We start from the raw sequence: 23394 nt of genomic DNA on the forward strand, positions 1-23394 counted from the left end.
AATTTTTGGCAAAACATTTAGTGGGCACAACGGCCGTCTGGATATCGTACTTGATTGCATGGAACAAGCTGGTCTTATACTGAATGCAAATAAAAGTCATTTTGGCGATCGTGAAACAATTGTCCTCGGTCACTTAGTTGACAAAGAAGGTGTTCGACCAGATCCCAAGAAAACTGAAGCTGTCAAAAGTTTTACTACCTTGCCCAAATCAGTAAAAGAGCTGCAGAGCTTTTTGGGGCTATGCTCATACTTTCGACGCTTTATACCAAGTTTTGCAGACATCGCTTACCCACTCACGTGTCTACTGCATAAAAATGCACCATTCAATTGGACAAACGAATGTAACTCAGCTTTCCGTCATCTGAAGTTTCATTTAATCTCGGGCCCAATCCTCCGCCACTTCTGCCCATCAGCTCCAATTGAAGTAGAAATTGACGCAAGTGGTATAGGTATCGGCGATGTACTTATACAACTCCATGGACGCGATCAGCACGTGATAGCGTATGCCAGCCGCTCGTTGAGTAATTGTGAAAGTAATTACAGGGTTACGGAGCAAGAATGTCTCGCCGTTGTTTTCGCTCTGCAGCGCTTTCGTTCCTATCTGTACGGGAATACTTTCACGACTGTAACCGACCCCCATTCCCTTTGCTGGCTCGTGAGTCTTCGTGACCCCTGTGGGCGGCTCGCTTGATGGGCTTTACGCCTACAACAGTTTAGTTTTACTGTGGTGCATGAAAGCGGCCATAAACACTCAGATGCTGACTGTCTTTCGCGTTTGGCGCTTCAAACGACAGATAACGACTCGGACAATTTCGATGAATATTTAGCTCCACTTTCACAAACCTTCCCCGATCTCCGAGTTTTCCGAACTAGCAACGCAAAGACAAAAAAATTAACCTCTCTGTTTGATTCCGCCAACGATCCTATAAAAACACATTTAGCATTCGCGAAGGAGTGCTTTACAAGAACAATTTCGCCTCTGGGGAAGCACGTATGCTTCTTGTCGTTCCCGAAAGCCTACGCATCACAGTTCTAGAAATGATGCATGATGACGCCACATCTGGTCACCTGGGAGTGGCCCGAACACTCCACCGCACACAGCAGTGATTTTACTGGCCGAAGATGCGTTCAACGATCGAGCGATATGTAGCCAGCTGTGTGCAATTCCAGCGCTTTAAGCTGTCGACTTCAAGCCCACATGGAAAACTGCAGCCAGTGACACCTCCAACAGCCCCGTTTGAGCAAGTTGGCATTGACCTTCTTGGACCTTTCCCGCGGTCCTCTAAAGGAAACCGATGGATTCTTTTGTGCGTTGATTATTTAACCCGCTAATGTGAGACAGCCGCGATACCATCCGCTACTGCGTCTGAAGTATCTAATTTCTTACTTCGATTCGTCATTCTTCGGCACGACCCTCCTGCAGTCATCATTAGTGACCGTGGACGCCAATTCACAGCGGACATTGTCGAAGAACTTCTTCGCCTCAGCGCCTACAGGTTTCGCCACTCCACGCCATATCATCCCCAAACGAACGGTGTGGTAGAACGAACTAATAGAACGCTCACCACCATGTTGGCTCTGTACGTCGCTGCAGATCATAAGAACTCGGATGGCGTTCTATCATTCATTTCTCATGCATATAACACAGCGCAACACGAGACAACAGGTTACAGTTCCTTCTACCTTCTCTATGCTCGCACGCCTCGCTGTGGCCTCGACACCATACTGCTATTTTTCATTCATGACGAACCTTCTCTTGCTACCACACTCTGCAGAGTTGAAGAAGCCCGCCAGCTGGCCAGAGTTCGTATTTTATCTTCACAAGAACGTTCTAAGAACCGCTACTACACCCGACACCAACACGTTTCTTATGTTCCTGGTGACTATGTGTGGTTGCGGACACCTCTACGTAAGCGTGGCCTTTGCCAAAAACTGCTGTCACACTACACCGGATCGTTTGCTGTGTCAGACCGCATCAGTGACCTGAAGTACGTCATAGCGCGCATAACTGCGAATGGTCGACGGTCGCGGCAGTGTCAGGTGGTGCATGTAGCCCGCCTCAAGCGATTTCATTCCAGAGGTTCTCTAACTCGCCCGACGGGCTTCGTCTGCGAGGAGGGAAATGTCACGCGCCTTCGTAGAACGTCGGCAGAAGATGAAGAAGAGCGGTCGGGTAGATCGGTGAAGAAGAAAGAAGAGCAAGGGCAGAGGGACGTTTGTACGCTTCTCGATTCATGTAAATAAACCCCCCGTGCGTACAAAGCACACAAAAAAATATATATATATATATATCAATATATATATATATATATATATATATATATATATATATATATATATATTGATATATACCCAGGTAGCACAGAATGTGGGGCCCCAGTAGGTCCGATGTAGGCAAGTGGGGCTGGGGCAACCGTCATAAAACCTGCATCGGTCCCCGATGGGGCAAATGTGGGCAAGCCCCATTTGGGCTTGCCCCTGCTCCTCCTGCATGGGTCCCATAGCGGCGTTTCTTGGGCTAATGCAGAGCACATTCCTGCATCCAGACCACAAGGGTCCCTTGCCGGATATTTGAGGGCAATCCAACCTAAATGTGGGCTTTTTATGGGAAAGCCCTCATAGATCCGAAGTGAGGCCGCCCACATTAAATCTTTGTGGGACCAACATCGGCCGTAGTGGGGCAAGAAAACGGACATACCCACATGATGCCCAAATCGGCCCCTTGTAGGTTACTTGAGGGCAGGTGAAATATGAATAAGGGCTCAATTTGTGCAAGCCCTCGTGAAGCCCAAATGAGGCAGCCTTAGCTAAACCGCTTTAGGTCCCACATAGGCTGTAATGGGGCTGGAACGCGGGCGTGCCCGTATGATACCAAAATAGGTCCTTTGTGGGGGCTTTGAAGGCGCGTGCAACAGCAGGTGGGCTCTAGGTTCAAAAACAACGTCCAGCCCAATTGGGGCTGCCCACATAAAACTGCTTTATATCCCACATGGGCCGTAATGGGGCTGGAAGACGGGAGGGCCCGCATGATACCAAAATTGGTCCCTTGTGGGGAATTTGAAGGCACCTGCAATAGCAAGTGGGCTTTAGGTTCAAAACCAACACCCAGCCCAATTGGGGCTGCCCACACAAAACCGCTGTAGGTCCCACATCGGCCGTAATGGGGCTAGAAGGCGTGCGTGCAATTGCGTAATCATTGTTTCCAACTTTTATTTGCATTAGATGTTGCCCTAAATTACTGTTATAGATGATTTGTATAACAGTTGTGGCCATGTTTAGTCGATTAGAAATTTACATGGCTTTAGTTCTCGCGCTCGTGCAAATTGCGCTACATATACTAAAACAAACTGATTGCTAACTGTTGCCTCTTATGTGGTTGCTTTGGACAGCCTGCAACTCGCAGTACGATATTACTGTTCAGAACACACATCTCCATAGCCTGAACAAGATGTACATGAAGTCATTTCGGCTAGATGAATGCTATGAGTTATTGTAAATTTTAATATTGTAGCTGTTTAGAAAGTGCAGACATGTATAAAGTAATTACTTAATTATGTGCCTAAATATTGATTGGGAAAACTTGGAATAGGGCTTTCCATCAATTTCCTACGTCGGACCCCTATGAGAATAATGTGGGCAAGCCCAAGTGTGACTAGCGCTATAGAACCCGCATTGGTCCTATGTCATTTTCTGAGGGGCTAACTGAAATAAAAAAAAATGTTTCTCCAAAGCGGCTGCCCAAATCGGTCCAAAGTAGGACCATCGCGGGGAGTTGGCGGGATGTGCCCTTTTAACAATGCCGGAATAATGTGGGCAGCCCCGCAAGGGCTGCCTGCATCGGCCCCTAGTGGGGCCAATTGGGGCTTTGTCGACAGCCCGCTTCGGGCCTACGTCGGCCCCTCTTGCAGCACCCACATTGAGCCCACCGGGGCTGTCCTGCATTGCCTACATCGGGCCCACCGGGGCCCACCCTTCATAGCCCACTTTGTGCTACCTGGGTATATATATATATATATATATATATATATATACGTACTCTCAAGGGTCGTATACAGGCAACATTAATACCAAAGGAAGTAGAAGTTGGAAGAGCACCGTACGCGATATTCGGAGGTCGGGGGTTCGGTTTCCACCATCAGCACGTTGTTTTTTCTTCCACTTTGTGTTTAAATATTTGTCCTCTAAATATATTACATTACTAACTTATGTGATTACCGAAGTAAACATTAAAAAAACGACAAAGTACCATGCCCAATGCTTTCCTTGGCCTCGCCGACTGTTGGCTTCTTTCCTTCATATATATATATATATATATATATATATATATAGATATATAGATATATATATATATATATATATATATATATATATATATAACGTGCTCAACCCGGACTCATTGCTTGAAATGGTTCCATTGCGACTCATCGCTTATGCTGTGCATGAATGAAAGCGTAATTCAACATCCCGTCCTAAATTGTCAAATTAGTACCAGAGAAGAAGCATGAATCGTAATCATTCAGAGCACTCTCTCACTCTTTTAATAGCAGATACTTTCAACATGGAGCAAATGTTCTCTTGGTGCTCAAATTAAAACATATTCAATCCGAGGGAGAGTGCTAATATAGGGTGAGACTCCATAAAATATTTCAAGGAATTAGCTCTAGATAGGCGTCAACTTTAAGTCGAGCCTATAAAATAATGCGGCTTTCATTAGTGTTCAAACTTAGATAAAAAATATCATAGTATGGTGTACATTTGTCATTTTACTTACTATGGGTAGAGTACTGAACCGTCATAGGGGGTGAAAACGGCCATGTTACACGAGCACGATTAGAAATATTCGCTTTGAATGAACATTTATTGTTTCTCTCCTCATTGTGACATCGTTGCCACCTCTTTATTATTATTTATAGTATTATTTATTGTCATTGGTAAAAACAATTGGCCTTCTTGATACGTATGTGGTAAAAAATGCTTCTGCAGAAACCTTGTGGATATTGCCGCTGTAGTTAAAATCGACCGGCTTGTAGTTTTGTTCTTGAAAAATTTGTAATCAATTTCGGTTCCCTGGCGACAGGTCTCCTATTTTACTCAGGTTTACTGCACTGAACTGTTCTGTCGCAACGGTATTTACCTTTTCATAGTGGCAAAGTTGTTATATATCTATAGGCCTCATTTTTTATACTTTTTGACTTGCAGAGTAACTATGATGCCGAATTTGTCTGCAGGCTTGATAACTTCGCCAGTCCTAGAAGTTAGGTTGTCGAGAGTGCCAATTTAAGTTGTAGAATGGCTTTGGGGTTTCGAGTTATCTCTGCTTCTTCAATAATTCCTTTTGAGACGGATTTATTATATAGATCAGTTGCGCTCTGCATCATGAAACCATGTGCTGGAGGCTGTGAGCAGGTTACAGACTTTCAGTATATTATTTGGGTGTACAGCGAAGAATTCCTTGATACGCATTCTCCTCAAGAATTCACTTATATCGCGGTGAAGTTCATAATCATTAAAGCTATTTTCTTTGTGCAGAAGGTAAGGCCTCGTCTTAGAATCTCTTTATCACTATAGTTTATGGACTTAGAAATATAAATTACGTTGCTATCATCTACGTCTTGTCTCGTAGGTGAAACACGTCGCTGTTGTGAAACTGTAGGAGATATGCCTGGCTTCCTAGATGTATCATTATCTTGCGGTAGCTTACATGTAATGAATTTACGTTGTTTCTTAAGAAAGCTTTTGTTCTTTCATTATCAGAAATTTATTTAGTTCTTGATATTTGTTCACGCTTAATGCTATTTGATCCATTTGGTCGGTAAGTACATCTCCTTGTTCTTGACAGTGTTGCATTATATTCGCTATCAAACCTAGTCAGCGTCATCTCAAAGTGTTTTCCAGCGGATGAATAGTTCAGGACGAAGCGCGTCGAGAGCGCATTTTCCATCAATGTTGAGTCGTTTTTGGCATCATTTCTTTCTTTAAATATTATTTATAACAATGCAAATGCGATATATTTGTAGTGGATTTCGAGACTAATTTTATAGCCACAAGAAAGGGACAAATCTTTTTGCTGTGAGATTTCGGTTCTAGTTCTGTAATTTCGTTTTGTTCCGAGTGGACTTCCTGATATGCGTTGCGTGTTGAAAGGTGGCTGACTCAGGGCTAGTGCTCGTGGTGGAGCCCACGTCGGCGTCCGCCTGACAGCTGGTATCCCTCATAGAATGTGAGGGCGTCTGTGTGAAGGTCCTGCGGTCTGTTTTCGCGTGTGTGAGCGCGTGTTCGCTGGTGTCCCTTACAAAAAAGCTTAATGAGTTTCTGATTAAATGATAATTACATTCCTCATCATGCACATTAACATTTCTATACATTTTCTTGATGCATTTTTGATGAGTTTCACAAGAAAGTTGGCCACCGTGTTTCTGGTTGGTACCTAATGTGTGCATTTCTTGTGTGTTGTTCATGAGTGTTGACCAATGAGCACTTTTGGATAAAAAGTAAAAGCTAAAACGTAGCGAAGCACATCAACTACATTAAAAAAAGCTAAAAAAAAAAATAAAACTAAGCGAAAAAAAAAACTGCACCTGTGGCGCGATTGAAACTCGGTACCTCTTACTCCGTAGCTTTCTACGCTAACCACTCGGCCACCCGGGGAACTGGTAATGTCGGTAACGTATTTGCTTCTTATGTCTGGACTGCATTCATAAGATTGGGACATAATGTTTCGAAGCATGTTTCGAAGTGTACAGGCCATTGCGGCTGCTCTAACAATTACAACTTCCTGACCATTAGAACTTGCATCTAATGTTCTAGATACCTATGCGCACTATTTTGTCCACTGCAGTCATTTTAACATGTCGAGTTTGGCATCGCTGGCAAATTTATCAGCGCTGGCTCTTCGGGGGTTGCTACCTTGGGCGTAATTTTCGCTGAACACGGAGCTGTAGCACGAACCTTTAAGGAAAAAAAGTGCGAGCAAGCTTCAATACCGGCAAGCGCAGCAGCGCCAACACTATTTTACTGGTAACTAAATCTTATTTGTATCTAAACATTTCGGGAAGCGTTGCGATGAGGCTCGGCTAATCTATACGCAGAGCAAGAAGGAGCTCGAAAGCTTAAGAAACACGCAAAATATCATGCGTTATAAACAAGGCATTGCTTCTCGTGCCCTGGTCGCGCACATGCTCCCAGGACGGTCCAGTTCCGAGTCAACGGACGGCTCGGGTTACGTCCGCGCGTCGTCGTCGGCGCAGGCCGGGGTACCCCTGCTGGTCTCTCCAAAACGGCCTGCTCGCAGGTGCAAGGAGGCATTGGAAATGGAGCGGCCTTGCGTCCGTTAGCTTGGAGGCGGTGTGGCAGTGCGTTGGTTCGCGTACACAACAATATCCTTGCCCGTAACACCCTCAAGCATATTGTCCAACCACAGCACCCATTCGCTTGGCAAGAAGTGATTTGCAGTGGCACAAACACCCAAGACGCAGGGTGTAAGCGTGTTTTGAATGAAACAAATGTCGAAAAAGTTGTTTTTGTTTTTACAGTGCATGCTAAACAGAAATGAAAACATAGTAAAGAATATACATTCGCTTAGTGATGTATAATTTCCCTCATTTGAGAAAGTCAATGTATTTCCACATTAGCTCCTATACAAAAATACTGTTTTGTTTTCCAAGTACAAAACTTCTTGCGTAATCTCAAATGAAAGTCTGTTGCGGATCTCATGTTAAAACACATAAAAATTTTTCTTAGGCAACATCCTACATATGCTAATCAGAAATGAAAACATAGGGCTCTGAAAGTGTGCAGTTAACAAAGAAATACTATATATTCACTTAGTGATGTATACATTTCCTCATTTGATAAAGTCAATGTATTTCCACATTAGATCCTACCCAAAAATACCGTTGCGTTTTCCAAGCACAAAACTTCATGTGTGATCTCAAAGGAAAGTCTGCTGCGGATATGATGTTAAAACACATCTAATCTTGAATCTCCTTTGAGTGGTTGATGACTCATCAAAAACACATTACGTGGGTAACAGAAATTCAATATCCATTTTTGTAAGGGGTTTGTCCACGGCCTGCATTTCTGTGCACATGTCGTGGGTCCTGCCAATAGCAGGTCGTGGGAGTTACGGTTAGTTGTCCCTTTCGTCTGCGGTCAGTTCCGTGCTGGCCAGAAAGGTGCGTGCGATAGGTTCACATGGTAGCCTCCACCTCAATACAATCTTCATTCTACACTTGACTGTATCGGCCATTAGTCGGACGGCTCGAACGTTAAGTTGGGATGTAGTCCATCTCTAGCCAGGTGTGCCTCAGGGTCATGTCGGAGTTCTGCGTAGTGGAGGAGTTCGACATGTTCATGACTATAGGTTCCATGTCCAGCAAAAAGTGGTTAACTTTAAATGTGTTCTCTGCGTGTGCTGCTAGGGTTCGTGACTGGAACATGGCTTTTGGCATTTTTGAGCCTAGGCAGGATGGTAGTGAGCGTGTGTTTCGCGTCTGGTTTGTTGGCATGAACGTCGTTTACAAGCGTTTCCATGGCATGGATGGTCTGTTCTCCGGTGTTATGTTTCAAGTCTTTAGTACCGCAGTGAATGATGAAGTGGGTTATGTGCCGTCGTGCTGTGGCTATGATTCTTATGTCATCAGCCTTGACGCCGCTTCGCAACCTAATGTAATAGATAGATAAATTTATTGAGGTGATAGCCTTTAATGGCTCATGCTGTCGTGGACAAAGTGTGTCTCGCTTTTGAGGCGTTCTGATTGGACGAGGCGGGATGCGTTCTAATTGGCCGAGGCGGCATGCGTCTCTGCCATCTACAATGCAACACTTGAACGCGCGGTCTGTGAAAGGTGGCTTTTCCTGGCCCTACGGGGCTGGGACTGGTAGATCAACGCCGCTTGCGGCGGGTGCTAGCTTGGCACCGAACTTTGCGGCGGCTGTCGCGTGGCGTTCCTTTGCGCGCGTTCAGGTGTGGGATTGCAAATGGCGGGAACGCTAGACAAGAGACTTCAGGAGAAAAGGCATAGTATTTGTCACACTTCCTCCGAAAAGTGTGCGTTTGGATGGTACACCATCGCTCCTGTCGCGTGGCGTTTCTTAGCGTGCGTTCATTGCAGATGGCAGGAAGGCTAGAAGGAAAGGAACGGAACAGTGTTCTGCAACTTTATCGAACCCCCGTTTGAAAACTTTTCCCGCCTCAACCGGAGGCTCATTTGCACTGAAACTGCGCAGAAGCTTGCGCCTTGTTTCCTTCTTTACGAGGTAAGTTTGACCATGGTGCTTACTTGGTTTGGCCGCGCATGATGAGAAACCAGAACCATCGCCGATGAGACTGAGGAGCGAAAGACGCAAACGTACATTCTCCGCCGAAAAGCAGCAGTGGTGTTATCTAGCACCATTAAAGGAACGTGCCATATTTGCCTTGGCGCTTTTGAACCGTAGCGCTTTCCTCCAGCGACGCCAGATGACGCCACAGCTGCCTTTTGCTAGAAACTTGCGCTGGCGTTTCTTGCTCCTAGTCTCGTCGCAGACGGTTCTGGTTTCTGATCATGCGCAGCCAAATCAAGTAAGCAACATGGTGAAACTTACCTCGTAAAATAGGGTAGAACAACTCGCAGGCTGTGTGCACAGTTTCAGCGCAAATGAACCTCCCTTTGAGGCAGGAGGATTTTTCATACGGGGTTCGATAAAGTTGCAGAAACGCACACTTTCTCCGAAAAGTGTGCGTTTCAACAGTAAGCTGTCGGTCTGTCGCGTGGCGTTCCTTGGCGCGCGGTCAAGTGTGGGATTGCAGATGGCAGGAACGCTAGACAAGAAGAGACAGGGTTTCGCCTTTCACCAGTTTTGTCGCTAACTTCCCTCGTAATGTTTTGAAAGAAAAGGCAGAGAGGTTGGCCGGAATGATTAAATTCGGGCCTTCGGCACTGGTAAAGGGGAAGGGGAGAAGAAAGAAGACTATGATGGGTGACGTTGTGGGGGAAAACATATGTAATATACATACAGGCACACCAGCTTGCTTTACAAGTGCGAATAGAGTCCGGTGGCACACAAAAAACGGCAAAAAGCCCGCACTGCCTGGACACCCTTCCCCTTGTCCTGCAAAGCACCCAGCAGCAGTTCTTCCGACAAAGGCCTCTTGTCCAAACACTTCAAGGAAGCGGCTAGCCCATTTCTTTCATACGCGTCCACTATATATGGTCCACAGTCTCGGGGATGCCCCAATTTGAACATTCAGGGGAGTCCGCCTGTCCAAGTAAAAGCCACGTTTAAACGAAGTTTACGTAGCAAGCATGCATGATGAAGCGGAATATCACGCTGAACATAAAATTTCAATGTACCATCGAGCCGTTGTGGACGAATGTGTCGAACCTCTGGCTGGGTCCAGTAAGCTGCCGTAGCGCTCTTCATACTGTTCGTTGGAAAAGGCACATCTGTTTGGAGGCCAATGCTGAGCGCGCTTTTCGCTCCATCATCGGCCTGTACAATTCCATGGAGCGTGCAATGAGTAGAGATTCACTGAAACATTATCCTGTGGCCTTGCAGGTTGGTAGCTGTGAGGAGCGCCATAATGTTTAGGCCAGGAACTGGTAGGCAGTGTGGCGTACGAAATTTTCCATAGTTTGCAATGCAGTCTTTGAGTGCATGAATATGCACCATTTTCGAGCTGGTCCCCCCATATGTAGCGAATAGATTATCGAATGTCTACAAGTTCAGCAGCGGTTGATGTAGAAGTATGTCCCAATAGGAAATGTAGAGTCGTTTTCTGAACTGATATGACCACATCTTCAGCAGATGCCTCTGCTGTTCGGTTGTTGTTCAGATGACTGTTGTTCAGTTCAGTTCAGTCGTTCAGTCATGTCTGGCTCTTCGTGACCCTATGGACCATATCATGCCGCGCTTTCCGGGCTCTCACCATCTTCTCGCCTGTGTATACCGGAATATAATTAGGATATTCTGACCAGATGTGCGCCAGAGTAAGTTCTTTGAGACCACTAAGTGGCACCATTGATTTTTTAGTATTCCGGGGACATGACGATGCACCAAAGGTTTACCATCACCCATGGTGGTTGGGCGGGACGATATGGGAGGACATATCTTGTTGTTACTTGCGACTGGTGGCAGCGGAGTGCACTTGTAAAACTTCAGCCCGGCTGCTCATCCAGAATCTAGCTCAGTGGATGAAAACGGTGTCTTGTAAGTGCTCGTAAATCGAAACAAGGTGGTTCGTTTGATAAGTATATGGATATTGGGCGAGCATGTGCCTCATCAATTGTGCCTTTGTTAGAGGTGCATCTGGGCAGTCCAAAGCACATTTTCAGTGCCTGCGCTTGCACGCTCCGTATCTGCAAGCAGTAAATGCTCACATTAGAGAGTATTGGGAGACTATACCGGATGGAGCCAACAAACACAGACTCGTAAAGCCGTAGTAAGGAGCGCTCAGCTGGGCCCCATTTAATACCAGCTATGAAACAAAGTACATGGCAAACATTGATTAGCGCATGTTTTCGCCATATAAATATGTTTCGACCAAGATAGTCGGTGATCAATAATTACTCCCAAAAATCTGTGCCTGGAGATGCACAGTATTACGACGCCATGAACAGTAATCGGGTAGCGGCTAACGCATTTTCCCATAAATGCAATCGCTGCATACTTTTCTGCCGCTAAAAGCAAACCTTTACGCCGTAGGTACGTAGATGTCGATGATACAGCTTGTTGCAATCTTTCCCGTAGTTGTTGACGCGTCGAACCCGAAGCCCAGGTGCAGATGTCGTCAGCATAGCAATGATGTAGATGTTAGTTGGCAGTTCCATAACATTTCCGACAAAGCTTGCTAGGGCAGCTGGCCGGTATGAGGTAAGTTCGAGAAGGGGCTTTCCAGGCTACAAAAGAGCAACCAGGTGGCTAATCTTCCAGTGTTCAGGAACAGTACTAGAAGCCCATATGTCACTGAACTAATTAAATAGCGCAGTTCAACCATCCTTGGCTAGGTTTGATAAGGTTAAATAAGTAATTCCATCAGGACCTGGTTCAGATGAATGCCGACAAGAAGTATGAGCGGCGTATAATTCAGCTATTGAAAAGGGCAACTCGTATTCATCCTTCGGCAAAGGGGGCGCAAAACCTCTGAAATCGGTGACTGTGCCTGGTTTGTTCCCATAATCATTTTACAAACCTCTTCAGCTACGTCAACTTCATTACGGCGTTGATAAAGGGCCAGGGCGCGAAAAGGGTGCTTTCTTGCGGAGGTGTGCGCAAGCTTCGCAAAACGTGCCAGATACGCGACCGTGGATTACGGGGATCCAGTGATGAGCAGAACTGTTTTAAACGTTGTCGTCTTAACTTCTCCAGGAGGCGCAAAACTTGACGTTTTTTTTTTTTTTTGGCTCGGCGAGGAAGTGCGAGATCGCAGGCGGATTTTGTTCTTCTGTACTTGCTTTCAGCCCGCCGATGGATCGCGTGAAGCCGCTCGAATTCCACATCGATGCTGGACACTAACGCCAGCCCACAAACATGTCTCAATGAGAGAGGAAGTATCAGTACCTCTATTTGAGATGGTGACTGGAGGTCCATGCTGGAAGTTGCCACAGATGCCCTAAAAGCGGGCCAGTCTGTGAATTGCACACGAGGCGAAGCGGCAGGTGTGAATCACTTTATGCATACGTACGCTGGTAATGTGTGCGTCTTCTCCAGAAGAGAAGTGATTGTGAATATAGTAGTACTCATTATTGCCGATAAACCCGACGTGCATCAGGGTATAGACAGGAAGCTTACCCTGTTTTGTCGTCATCTTTCGTTATTGAGGATGTGGGATGAAACGAAAAAAAAAAGAAAATAGCTGCACAGTATGAAATAGCGCTGAACAACGATAGAGGGGGTGCTCTTGTATACCGTGTAGCCATGTCCTTTCTCTTAGTCTGCCCTGGATCCTCAAAGACTTAAGATGAACATGAACTTCGACTGCGCTGCATTACTCAAGCGCATTTTCTTTAATGGACGTAATTGGACTACGAAGAGTAACGCGCCTCTCTGGTTTCTTTTTATGACGAAAAAAAAAATGGTAGGATTGCGAAATTATCGCGGTCACCTTGCTGCTGTGAATATCGCGCTTTCATGTGCAGTCCAACATAATAGAAAGAAATAGTATGAAGATTGTGCGAAAAAAGTTCACATAAAAATCCTAATCATAACGGGCACGGGCACGGGCACATATTCGAACACGGCAGCGATCCCAAACGTACAGATGTGCAAAGTATAAATAGCTGCTCACCAGTGAATCAAAATAAAGGCGCATCCATTATATTGCGGCTACACATCTATCTTGATCTCAGGGTACCCATTGCTAAGTCCCAGAAGCAATATGGATGCGTAGGGTTCCCGCACGCTTGTGGCATATGCCTTGTAAGATAAATACCTTTTACAATGATGGGCACAATCCCGCACATCATGTGGACATTGTCTGCTTACTGCGCTTCTTTTATGGCCCAACAGGAACAATGCCCGACTTGTGAACCAGGTTACCCTGCACAAACAGGAGTTCTTTGATGGCGGGATGTTTTGTCTGCTAATTGCACGAGTTCACATTCACCGTCATTTTAGATACTCTGGAAGAAGGCCAGTTCGAGACGGCAAAGTCGAGACGGCAAGGCAAGGGTTGTTGTTGTTATGAACTATTTTTCCACCGATGTAGGAGGCCCGCTACTCCCCGCCCCCGGCACGCAGGCCTATGGGACGGAGGCTGGGGCCTCCGCGACTAAAGACAGGCGAAGCGACAGTGTTTCTTCGCGGCTTTGCCGTCAGGCGGATAGCCTGCTGCTGGTTGGCGGGGGACTCGCTCCGCAGTAGGAGTTCCCAGGCTTCTCTACTATTTATATTTTCCTTGACGCCAGGGAAATCAAGGCAATGCCAGATTATGTGATCCAGAGTACCCCTTTCTCCGCAGGTTTCGCATTTTTCGTCCGCCTTTTCCTCCACTTGCGTGTGGAAAAGCCAGATGGGACTTGGGAAATTCCCAGCTTGCAGGCGCCGCCAAGCGACGGCCTCCTGGTTACTTAACGTTCGGTCCGGTGGTGGCAGGGACATTCTGCTAAGTCTGTAGTGTTCTAAAATTTCCTTATAAGTTTGCAGCCTCTCGTCTATCCCATCGCAATGCCATGACTGACGTTTATTCAGATGGACAACCGAGGCGCGTGCTACCGGTGGCGCCGCGGGATGATAAAGATGATGATGGTATGTGCACGTGAAAGAAAAAGGTCCTTGGAAGGCTCACACAATTTTTCCGGGGGGCCGAAAGCGCCCAGCCTATCCTCTCCTAAACAACTGCTGCATCGCGGCGCGCAAATGGCTTCAAACGAGACACATGAACTACCTCAGTGCCACGGTGACGTCGTTTGGCTGGGGGTGAATAGGTGTCACTTTGTAGTTCACTGGAACGTTTGGGCGATGACCGTGTATGGACCAAGGTAGCGGTGGTGAAATTTATCACTAAGGCTAGGGGCGCGGAAGGGTGTGTAAAATAGCACTTCGTCACCAGGACGGAAGGAGACCTAACCATGAGTAGAATCGTAACGACTCTTGAGATCTTCCGGACAGGCTTCTGTGTTGAGGCGAGCAAGGTGACGGCATCTGGCCACACGGGATACGAACTTGGCAGGTACTGATGTGGAGGAATAGTCGGACGTGGAGATGAATGAACTGTCGAGAATTGTGTTGGGAGGGCGGTCATAAATGGGGATAAATGGAGAGTAACCGGTAGCCCGTTGTACTGCTGTATTATAGGCGAATGTGACGGATTTTTCGATTTTTCGAGTGTCTCAATTTCGATGATCCGGTGTGATGTACATGGAGATCATATCCGATAAAGTGCGATGAAATCGCTGTCAGACCGTTAGTCTGAGAATGGTAGCTTGACGTGGTCTTGTGAAGGGCGGATGATGAGCGGGGAACTTCGGCAACGACTGTCGATAAGAAGGTCGTTCCGCGGCCACTTAGGAGCAACCGTGGAGAGCCATGCCGTAATACAATATATCGCAAAAAGAAATTTGCAACCTCTTGAGCCGAGCCAGTGGGCACAGGTGCTGTCTCCGCGCAGCGCACAATGTGATCCACAGCCATCATGGTCCAATGATTGCCACGATCAGAAAGAGGCAGGAGACCATATAAGTCAATGCCGACTACTTCGAATGGTGTGGCAAGACAGGAAAGGGGTTGTAGGAGGCTAGCAGGTGGAGAAGTCGGTCGTTTACGACGTCGGCACAGGGGGCAGGAAGTGACATATTTAACTACACTAGAGGACAGGCCAGGCCAGAAGAACCATCTCTTCACGCGGTCGTAGGTTTTGTGAAAACTTAGGTCACCTGCCGCAGCTCCATCGTATAGAGCCGCTAGGATACTTGGCGAAGCACACTCGGGTGGACTGGGATGCAGCGGGTTCTCTCAGAGAAATAACACGTAGCGGAGTAGGATGCCATCTTTGCGCTTTAAGTAGCGTAACTGTCGGCAAAGCATAGCATTGGGTGGGTTCAAAGCGCCATTAAGGCGGTCGATGATAGGATGGCAGTAGGCGCTGGCTAGTTGCTGCGAACGAAGAGCGTGTTTGTTGTCAGAGGCGTCAAACGAAACTGCTGTGATATGCGTCGGAGGCAGAGAGAATTGGCTCTGGTCAGAGGAGGAAATACATTGCGTAGAAAAACTGCAGGTTGATGACGAAATTGGGCAGCGACAAAGTGCGTTGGGTTCTTGGTGGTGGCAACGCAATTTATAAACGACGTCGAACTGGTAATTTTGTAGGCGTAGAATCCAACGACTAAGTTTATCTCTGAAAATTTTCAGCGAAGACAAGCAGTAAATAGCATGATGATCAGTCACAACTGTGAAGTCGTTACTATATAAATAAAGACGAAATTTCTTAACCGCTCAGACGGTGGCAAGACATTCCTGCTCGGTAATGGTATAATTTTGCTCAGCTGGAGTCATGGTCTGGCTGGCGAAGGCAATCACTTTCTCACGGGAAGTTACGTCGCGCTGTACAAGTAGTGCCGAGACCATGGCCACTGGCATCAGAGTGCAGGATGGTTGGAGCGATGTCGCTAAAGTGGCCAAGAACAGGATCCGATGTTAGGGCGTGCTTGAGGCTCTTGAATGCAGTTTCGCATTGTGCAGTCCACACCAAAGCGTTGCGCGCTTTAGGTAGTTCATGAAGGGGAGCAGCAATAGTTGCAAAATGTCTAATAAAACGGCGGAAAAAGGCTGCCAGGCCGCGAAAACTGCGACAATCTGCAGTCCGTCGAGGACAAGCAAAATTGAGGACCGCAATAAATTTTCAGGGTCTGGATGAATGCCGTCATGACTAACTAGATGTCCCAATATTTTAATTTCATTCTGTGGAAAGCGCACATCTTGGTGTTGAGTTGAAGGCCTGTTGAAGCGAGACATGTGAGAACTTGATTTCCGCGTGTAAGAGGGTCGTTAAAAGTTGACGAAAGATAACAATGTCGTCCAAGTAACATAAACAGGTTCTCAATTTTAGTCCACTAAGTGCGGCATCGATCATTCTTTCAAATGTCGTTGATGCGTTACAAGAGACGATGGGAATAACAATAAATTCGTAAAGTCCATCGGGAGTTGCGACAGCGGTTTTTTCTTTGTCGTCTTGTTGCATAGGTATTTGCCAATAACCAGAACGGAGGCCCAAGGTCGAGAAATATTCAGCGCCTTGGAGATAGTGAAGGGCGTCATCAATTCGCGGCATCGGGCATACATCTTTGCGGGTAATTTTGTTGAGTGTACGTTAGTCAACACAAAAGCGTACCGACGCGTCCTTTTTTTCTTAACTAATACTGCTGGAGAAGACCATGGGCTTGTTGAGAAACGAATAATATTGCGACGAAACATGCCATTTATATTTCCTTAATAACTTTTCTTTCAGAGAGAGAAACCCGATAAGGCCGTCGGCGAACAATAGGGTTACCTTCAGTAAATATGCGGTGGTGGGGAAGTGGCATCAGAAATGACTTGGTGATGTCGAAGCAATGTCAGCAGTTCTTGGCGTTGATTAGGCGTGAGTTTCGGATTATTAGCCTTTGAGAGAATACGAAGAGATACGTCTGTCGAAACTCGCTGCGAGGCAGAGGGGCGGTGAGCACCATGAGGGACAAAGGTTGGACACCCACCATGCAAAACAGAGAAGTTCCTTTTGGGAGCACGAGGGTTTCACGTGAAGCGTTAGTGGCCGCTACTGTCGCTGAGACATTGCCGAATCGGACAAGACTTGACGGGAAGGCGATGCCGCGTGCAAGATGACGATGAGATGGTGCGATGAGTACGTCTCTGTCAGTGACGTGGTTAGAAAAAATGGTAAGTAGTTTTCCGCACTGAGGAGGCAAAACATTATCAGCTGCGGCAATCGGGGGATAATGTCGTTCAGAAACGTCAGATGCAAAATCACTGTCTGTCATATGGATGACAATGTCGCCATAGGAAATTAACGCTGAAGCAGTTGACAAAACCTCCCATGCAAAAATGTTCAGATGCGCGGAAGTTGAGAGCCCACCTAACTGAACATGGTGGCGGACGCCCTCGATAACAACTCGCACAGTGCACTTTGCTGAAGGGCGCAGAGGAACGTCATTGGCTCCAAGTAGTTCAGGTCTATCATATGGTGACGTCACTTTTCGTAAACGGTAGCACAAATTAGCGTGAATAAGTGAAATTGCAGCCTCTGTATCAATCAAAGCTTTGAGCAGTAATCCTTCAGCGAAAACAGAAATCATATTTTACGGGCGATCAGGAGGACGTTTAGTAAGTTTACAGAGTGCAGTTTGACCTCCGGCAACTGCATCACTTAATTTTCCGAATGGCGTAGAGGAAGAGTTGTTGCGGGACGGAGAGGAGAAACTGAGCGGCGGTATGGGGATGGAGAGCGGCGTCGAGATACATGGGCGCCACTAGGCTCAGACGACGACACTGGAGGCGGAGAGGACCTACGAGGTGGGCTGGGATTAGACCAGAGTTGATAATATGAACCTGAAGGCAGATCAATTTCGAAGGCGTCGTAACCACGGCGCTCGTTCTGAAGGCGGCGACGACAGAAGCGGGATATATGTCCTCTAATGCCACAGTAGTAGCAGACTGATCGGGAGGGGCGCCAAGGTGCGTGTTAGGGTGATGCAGATTGAGCCGTCGTCATTGCATTGATGTTATTGTAGGGCAATGCCAGTCGGGGCGGCGCAACAAAAGGAGTGGGGGGTGCTGCGCAACGTGCGCGTAAGTCAGTGATAGGCGGGGTGCAGAAGGTCCGGATGCCATAGGTTGGGTGATTGTTGCCAGCTCTTCTTTAATGATGCTGTGGAGACCGGCGTCATCAGAAGTTACGGAAAAATGATCGCACCCGCGTCGACAGGCACGCTTGAGGGCTTGAAGCTCCTCTCGGATGATGGCTCGAATCAGTGCCCGCACATCGAGGCCAGCTGAGGTCGGGCCAGTAGCGATGCCGGGCTGCAATCGGCAGTACTATAGCTGGTGGAGGCCTTGACAGGTCGTAATAATGGCATCAAACGTTAAAGGACTCTGGGCAATTAGGGTTGCTATAAGCCCCAAAATTAATTGATTTCAAGACGTTGAGGTTCCGGCATGATAGGAATTATACGCCGCCAAAGTGCTAGTATGGCCTTTATGTAAGACGCATATGACTAATCAGGAGCGTGGAGGCGGGAAGCGAGCTTGTTCTTCGCCTGCCAAGAACAACCTGCCGGGTCCGCGAAGTATTTGCTGAACTGCTGCTTGAATGTGGTCCAGTTAGTGGTGTGAGGTTCGCGGTTAATTAACCAGGTTCTGGTGACCTCAATGAGGCAGAAGAAACATTAAGAAACTTTAGAGCATCGTACTACCGATTGTAGGCACTGCAGCGTTCATAAGTGTCTAGCCAGTCATCGACGTCTTCATCGCGACGAGCAACGAACAGCGGCGGGTTGCGTTGTCGTGTGGGCACAGTCTGAGGGGGTGGTGCAGCCGAGGTAGAGGGTCCTGCCGGTTCGTAGGTACTCTCGGTAGACATAACGACGGTGGCAGGTGGTAAACAGCGACCGTATTGTAGCCCTGGTGACAGGCAGGGCACAAGACAGCAAGGGGATCAAGTCTTACCTCCACCACTTGAGGAAAAATCAATCAATCTTTATTTTAGTTTTTAAATGCAAACTGGGGATGGTGAGAAAAAAGCAGTGAATTATATACCAGTTGACAGACCTCACCACCCCTACAAGTCAGCAGTAGGCACAAGGCGAAAACAACCACTGGTAAAAAAATGAATACAGTGCATCTATAGAACAAGGTTGACCGAACATGTCTTATAACTGACAGCAATAATAGACGCAGAAGACCGTGAGGCTATAACACAGAGTGGCACAGTACGTTCAAATACAAATGACATCGCTGTAGCATAGATTGCTGAATAAAGCTTTTACGAATGGAAGAAAAAGACATAATATTCACCTGGTCACTCAGAGGGGTATTTAGGAACTTTGGCACAATAAATCTCAACATACAAAACCCATAGTTAGTTCTGCACTTTGGTAATGCAAACCTACTCTGCAATCTGATGTCGTATGATGAGTGGCGACATGTAATAGGAACAATTTCAGAAACAAAATGAATCACCCTTTTTTATCGTTGATTTATAGAGACATGCAAATCTGTAGTCAAATAATTTGTTGAAAGGTATAATATTATAATGTAGGTAAATGTGTCTAGTAGGCGAATCATACATCCCGTTCACAATTGCGCGAAGCATTTTCTTTTGTAATGTTTGCAGTTTAATGACATTGGATACCGTTGTATTGCCCCAGACAAGGAGGCCATAGCTAAGGTGGGAATAAAAAAATGCATACTATAAAGTAATTTTAGTTTTTATAGGCAGAATATATCTGTTACGTGAAGTAATTTCGACAATTCTAGAAAGCGTTAACACAATATTATTGACGTGGGCATTCCATGTCATCGTACTGCTAAACGTTACACCTAATGATTTTAATGTGTCCACGTACTCAATTACACTGCAATTGAGGTATAACGAGGGGCGGTAAAGTACTTGTTTTCCTTTAAGAAAGAAGAGTATGCTTTAGTTTTTTCTTTGTTTATCTTTAATGAGTTGGCTGATGACCATGTGGCAAGTAATAAGAGCGTGCGGTTTGCGGTGTCTGCTAGGCTTTGTACGTCATTGGAAGGAAAAAATAGGCTGGTGTCATCTGCATATATAATGTATTTTACATGGTTATTGATATTAGGGATGTCATTTATATATATATTGAACAGGAGGGGCCCTAAAATGCTGCCTTGAGGGACGCCATTCGAAATTCCTAGAATCTTTAAAGAGGAATGATTAATCACCACATACTGAGACCGTGAATTGAGATGAGATTTGATTAGGCTGAGAGCATGCCCGCGTATGCCATAGTTCTCTAGTTTTGGAAAAAGAATATCGTGATTTAGGCAATCGAAGGCTTTAGTGAAATCAAAGAAAAGACCGAGAAACTCGCCACACAAGAAATTCCAAGGCAACAAGCCTAGCTCCAGCGCCTTTGGAGGTAGCAACAAGTCTTATTAAAAAAAGACCGTTTTCCCTCGTTTGCGAAGGAAATATTGTGAGCATTGCAAGGATATTCTCCTTTCACGTGTACTTACCATCGTCATCATCCTGCAGCTACACCGGTGGCACGTGCCTCGGTTGTCCATCGGACGTAAAGGCCAGGCCAGGTCGAGATGTCAAGGCAAGAGATGGCATGTCTGGCGTACATTCAGATGGACAACCGAGGCGCGTGCCACCGGTGGAGCCGCAGGATGAGGACGATGGTATGTACACGTGAAAGGAGAATATCCTTGCAATGCTCACAATACTTGCTTCGCAAACGTGGGAAAACGGTCTTTTTTTAATAAGACTTGTTGCTACCTCCAAAGGCGCTGCAGCTAGGCATGTTGCCTTGGAATTTCTTGTGTGGCGAGTTTTACGAGCAAAAATAAAACCAACTTGCCTTAAAAGAGACCAGAATATGACGATGCGATATTACGGGACCAGTTTCATCTAGTTCGCGGGCTGGTGTCGCGCGGAGAAGGAATGCGATACTCCAGTGACTCTGACGTGCCATAAATACAATTGATACGGTGTCATTTATTCAGGCCATGGTTGAAGAGTTCTAGCACGCCGTTGAGCACGTCATCGTCTCTCTACTGCGGAGTGGCAGCAAGGAGCTCCATGAGCGGAAGAGCGAAGGTCTGCATTTTTCGGCTGTTGGGGAGTATCGTAATTGTTGATGAATTTGTCGAGAGTCAGGACTTACCTATATCAACTTCGTCGCTGAAGATCCATGATCGGGAACGAAACATAATATCCTTGTGGTTTAGGAATCTTTTGGCAGATTCGAGGTCGTTGAGGATTATATTTTCAGACCAGCCAGCCTTGATTCTGAGCACACAATATAACAACCGCCAAAATGCTCAGTTTAAGTTGTTTACATAGTGTACAAGTCAACAAAACACTTCAAAGAAGACCGCTAGTGGATCCAGTCGAATTAGGCTCGGATGTGCCTCTTGAGAAGGCAAGAGACAAGAAAAGTTACTACCACAGCAAACAATCGGCAATCCTATCGTGTGGCCATGTCCGAAAATACTCAATAGGAATGCTACAGAAATAGACGCGATTATATACTCTCTCGTCATGAACTTACTCTCTCCTGCAGGTAATAATGACCCGCCGGCTTATTGGTTATTTTCGTGTTTCTGAGTTTATTTCTGTTTCATAAGGTTAATTACAATTCACTATGGCTTCATATATTGTCATTGAATTACTGTACCACTTTTTAGGGCCGCACATACCATCCTTACTTCTGCGCACATCACGTTATCTAGAACAAAAAAATTTGTGTAATAAATGTTTCAAATAGATGCCTCCATTTCTCGGCTGTACATTCAACTTAGCATGCTTCGATTATCCCTCCTCACAAAATACAATCTTAGCATTTTCGCTTGCATTTTTCAATACGCTAACCTTTTTCAGTGCATATGCATCCAAGTACTGTGTAACTTAATCCCCACGAGGTTTCTATCGCGCAGTGTTTTCTCTCAATACGAAATTCGAAATATCTAAGGAAATAGTAAGGTTCTTTCTCTGTACTCCAATTACGCAACGATCTACCTGTATACTTTCAAAATAGTATCATCTGTGACTTCTTTTCAATTTCAATTGCACTCATCTATTCATGATATCTACCTGGTTCTTGCACTGCCTTGGGAAATTTTGCTAATTAGAGCTTCTTGTTCACCTGTGATTCACTGCATTTAAGCACAACTATCGTTGCGGTATTGATACATGGGTTGCTCTATATTTCTATCATCTGCGTTATATGATGGAGAGGTCCTATTACCAATGATCAGCTTTGGTACACCTTTCTGTATTCTTCTGTAGACACGGTTGCATTTTACACATTTTAATAAACATTAAGTTTTGAAATGCATCGAATTTGCATGACATTTTAGCAGCGGATATACTACGCTTTGTAGAAGATATCCACAGTTTTCTGCTCAGCACCTTATCATCCATTAAGAAAAGTGTTTGTTTAATTTGATTTAAATAACAACATTTCTGGGAGCTTCGGCGGAGAGTGATTTTTTTTCAACCTTGTCCTCTATTATCAGAACTCATTTACCTTATCACGGGTCCATAAGTTCGGGACCAAGCGAAAGCCGTTTGGGGGCTCAGCCCACCAAGTAGGGTTGGGAGGTCTCCGATGAAAGGTAAGCCAGGAGGTCCTGGAGGCAACCGCTTTCCTTTCGGAATATTTCGTTGCTTTTTGCTCTCGAAACCCTGCTGCAAGGCAGAAAGCAGCCTTGCCAGAACAACCAAAAGCATGCCGGCCACCACTGCAACCACAGCAGCCGTCGGGAGCTCCATTGTATACTTGTATCCTTGTATACTGCGAGAACAGCAGAGAAAATGTAGGTACAATCTATTTTTCATTTCATTACTAGTGAGCAGCTGCGTACAGCTGTCACTGAATTATGTCCAAGGCTCGTCGGTGTTTAAAATTAGACCACTTATTACTGCAGCAGCAATAATTATTTTGTTAGGAGCTGGGTGCTCTGAACAGTCAAAAGCTTATAATTCCACATCAAGTGCGGTCGCAGCGATAGTCAATATTTTCTTCCGTAAAGATTTCTTTCCGCTTCATATTTAAGACATTGCAGCATTTTTCTGTTTATCCATACATCATAGATGCTCCTATTCTCCGCCAAACTTATTTAAAAATGTGAATACAACATAATATAAGCCAAGTGTTATACTGACAACCGCAAACTCGCGGTTAGGTCTTTGTAGCCATCTTTTTTACCCTGCCAGTAAAGGAGAGTCCC

The 23394-nt window shown here is 45.9% G+C and overlaps 1 protein-coding gene across 1 annotated transcript in view; it reads right to left on the reverse strand.

Moving 5' to 3' along the window:
* LOC146200161 (cytochrome P450 2A3-like) overlaps positions 1-22936 on the reverse strand; it is a 43759-nt gene extending 20823 nt beyond the window's left edge. The window contains exons 1-2 of the mRNA XM_084592278.1: positions 22692-22936; positions 21327-21451 (exon numbers count right to left, since the gene is read on the reverse strand). Of these exons, the coding sequence (XP_084448404.1) occupies positions 21327-21451; positions 22692-22936 (370 nt within the window). The remainder of the gene's footprint in view (positions 1-21326; positions 21452-22691) is intronic.
* Positions 22937-23394: the final 458 nt, after the last annotated feature.

Source organism: Amblyomma maculatum, chromosome 2 (genome assembly GCF_055883805.1).
Source record: "Amblyomma maculatum isolate TAMU_Amacu chromosome 2, ASM5588380v1, whole genome shotgun sequence".
NCBI classification, from domain to species: domain Eukaryota; kingdom Metazoa; phylum Arthropoda; class Arachnida; order Ixodida; family Ixodidae; genus Amblyomma; species Amblyomma maculatum.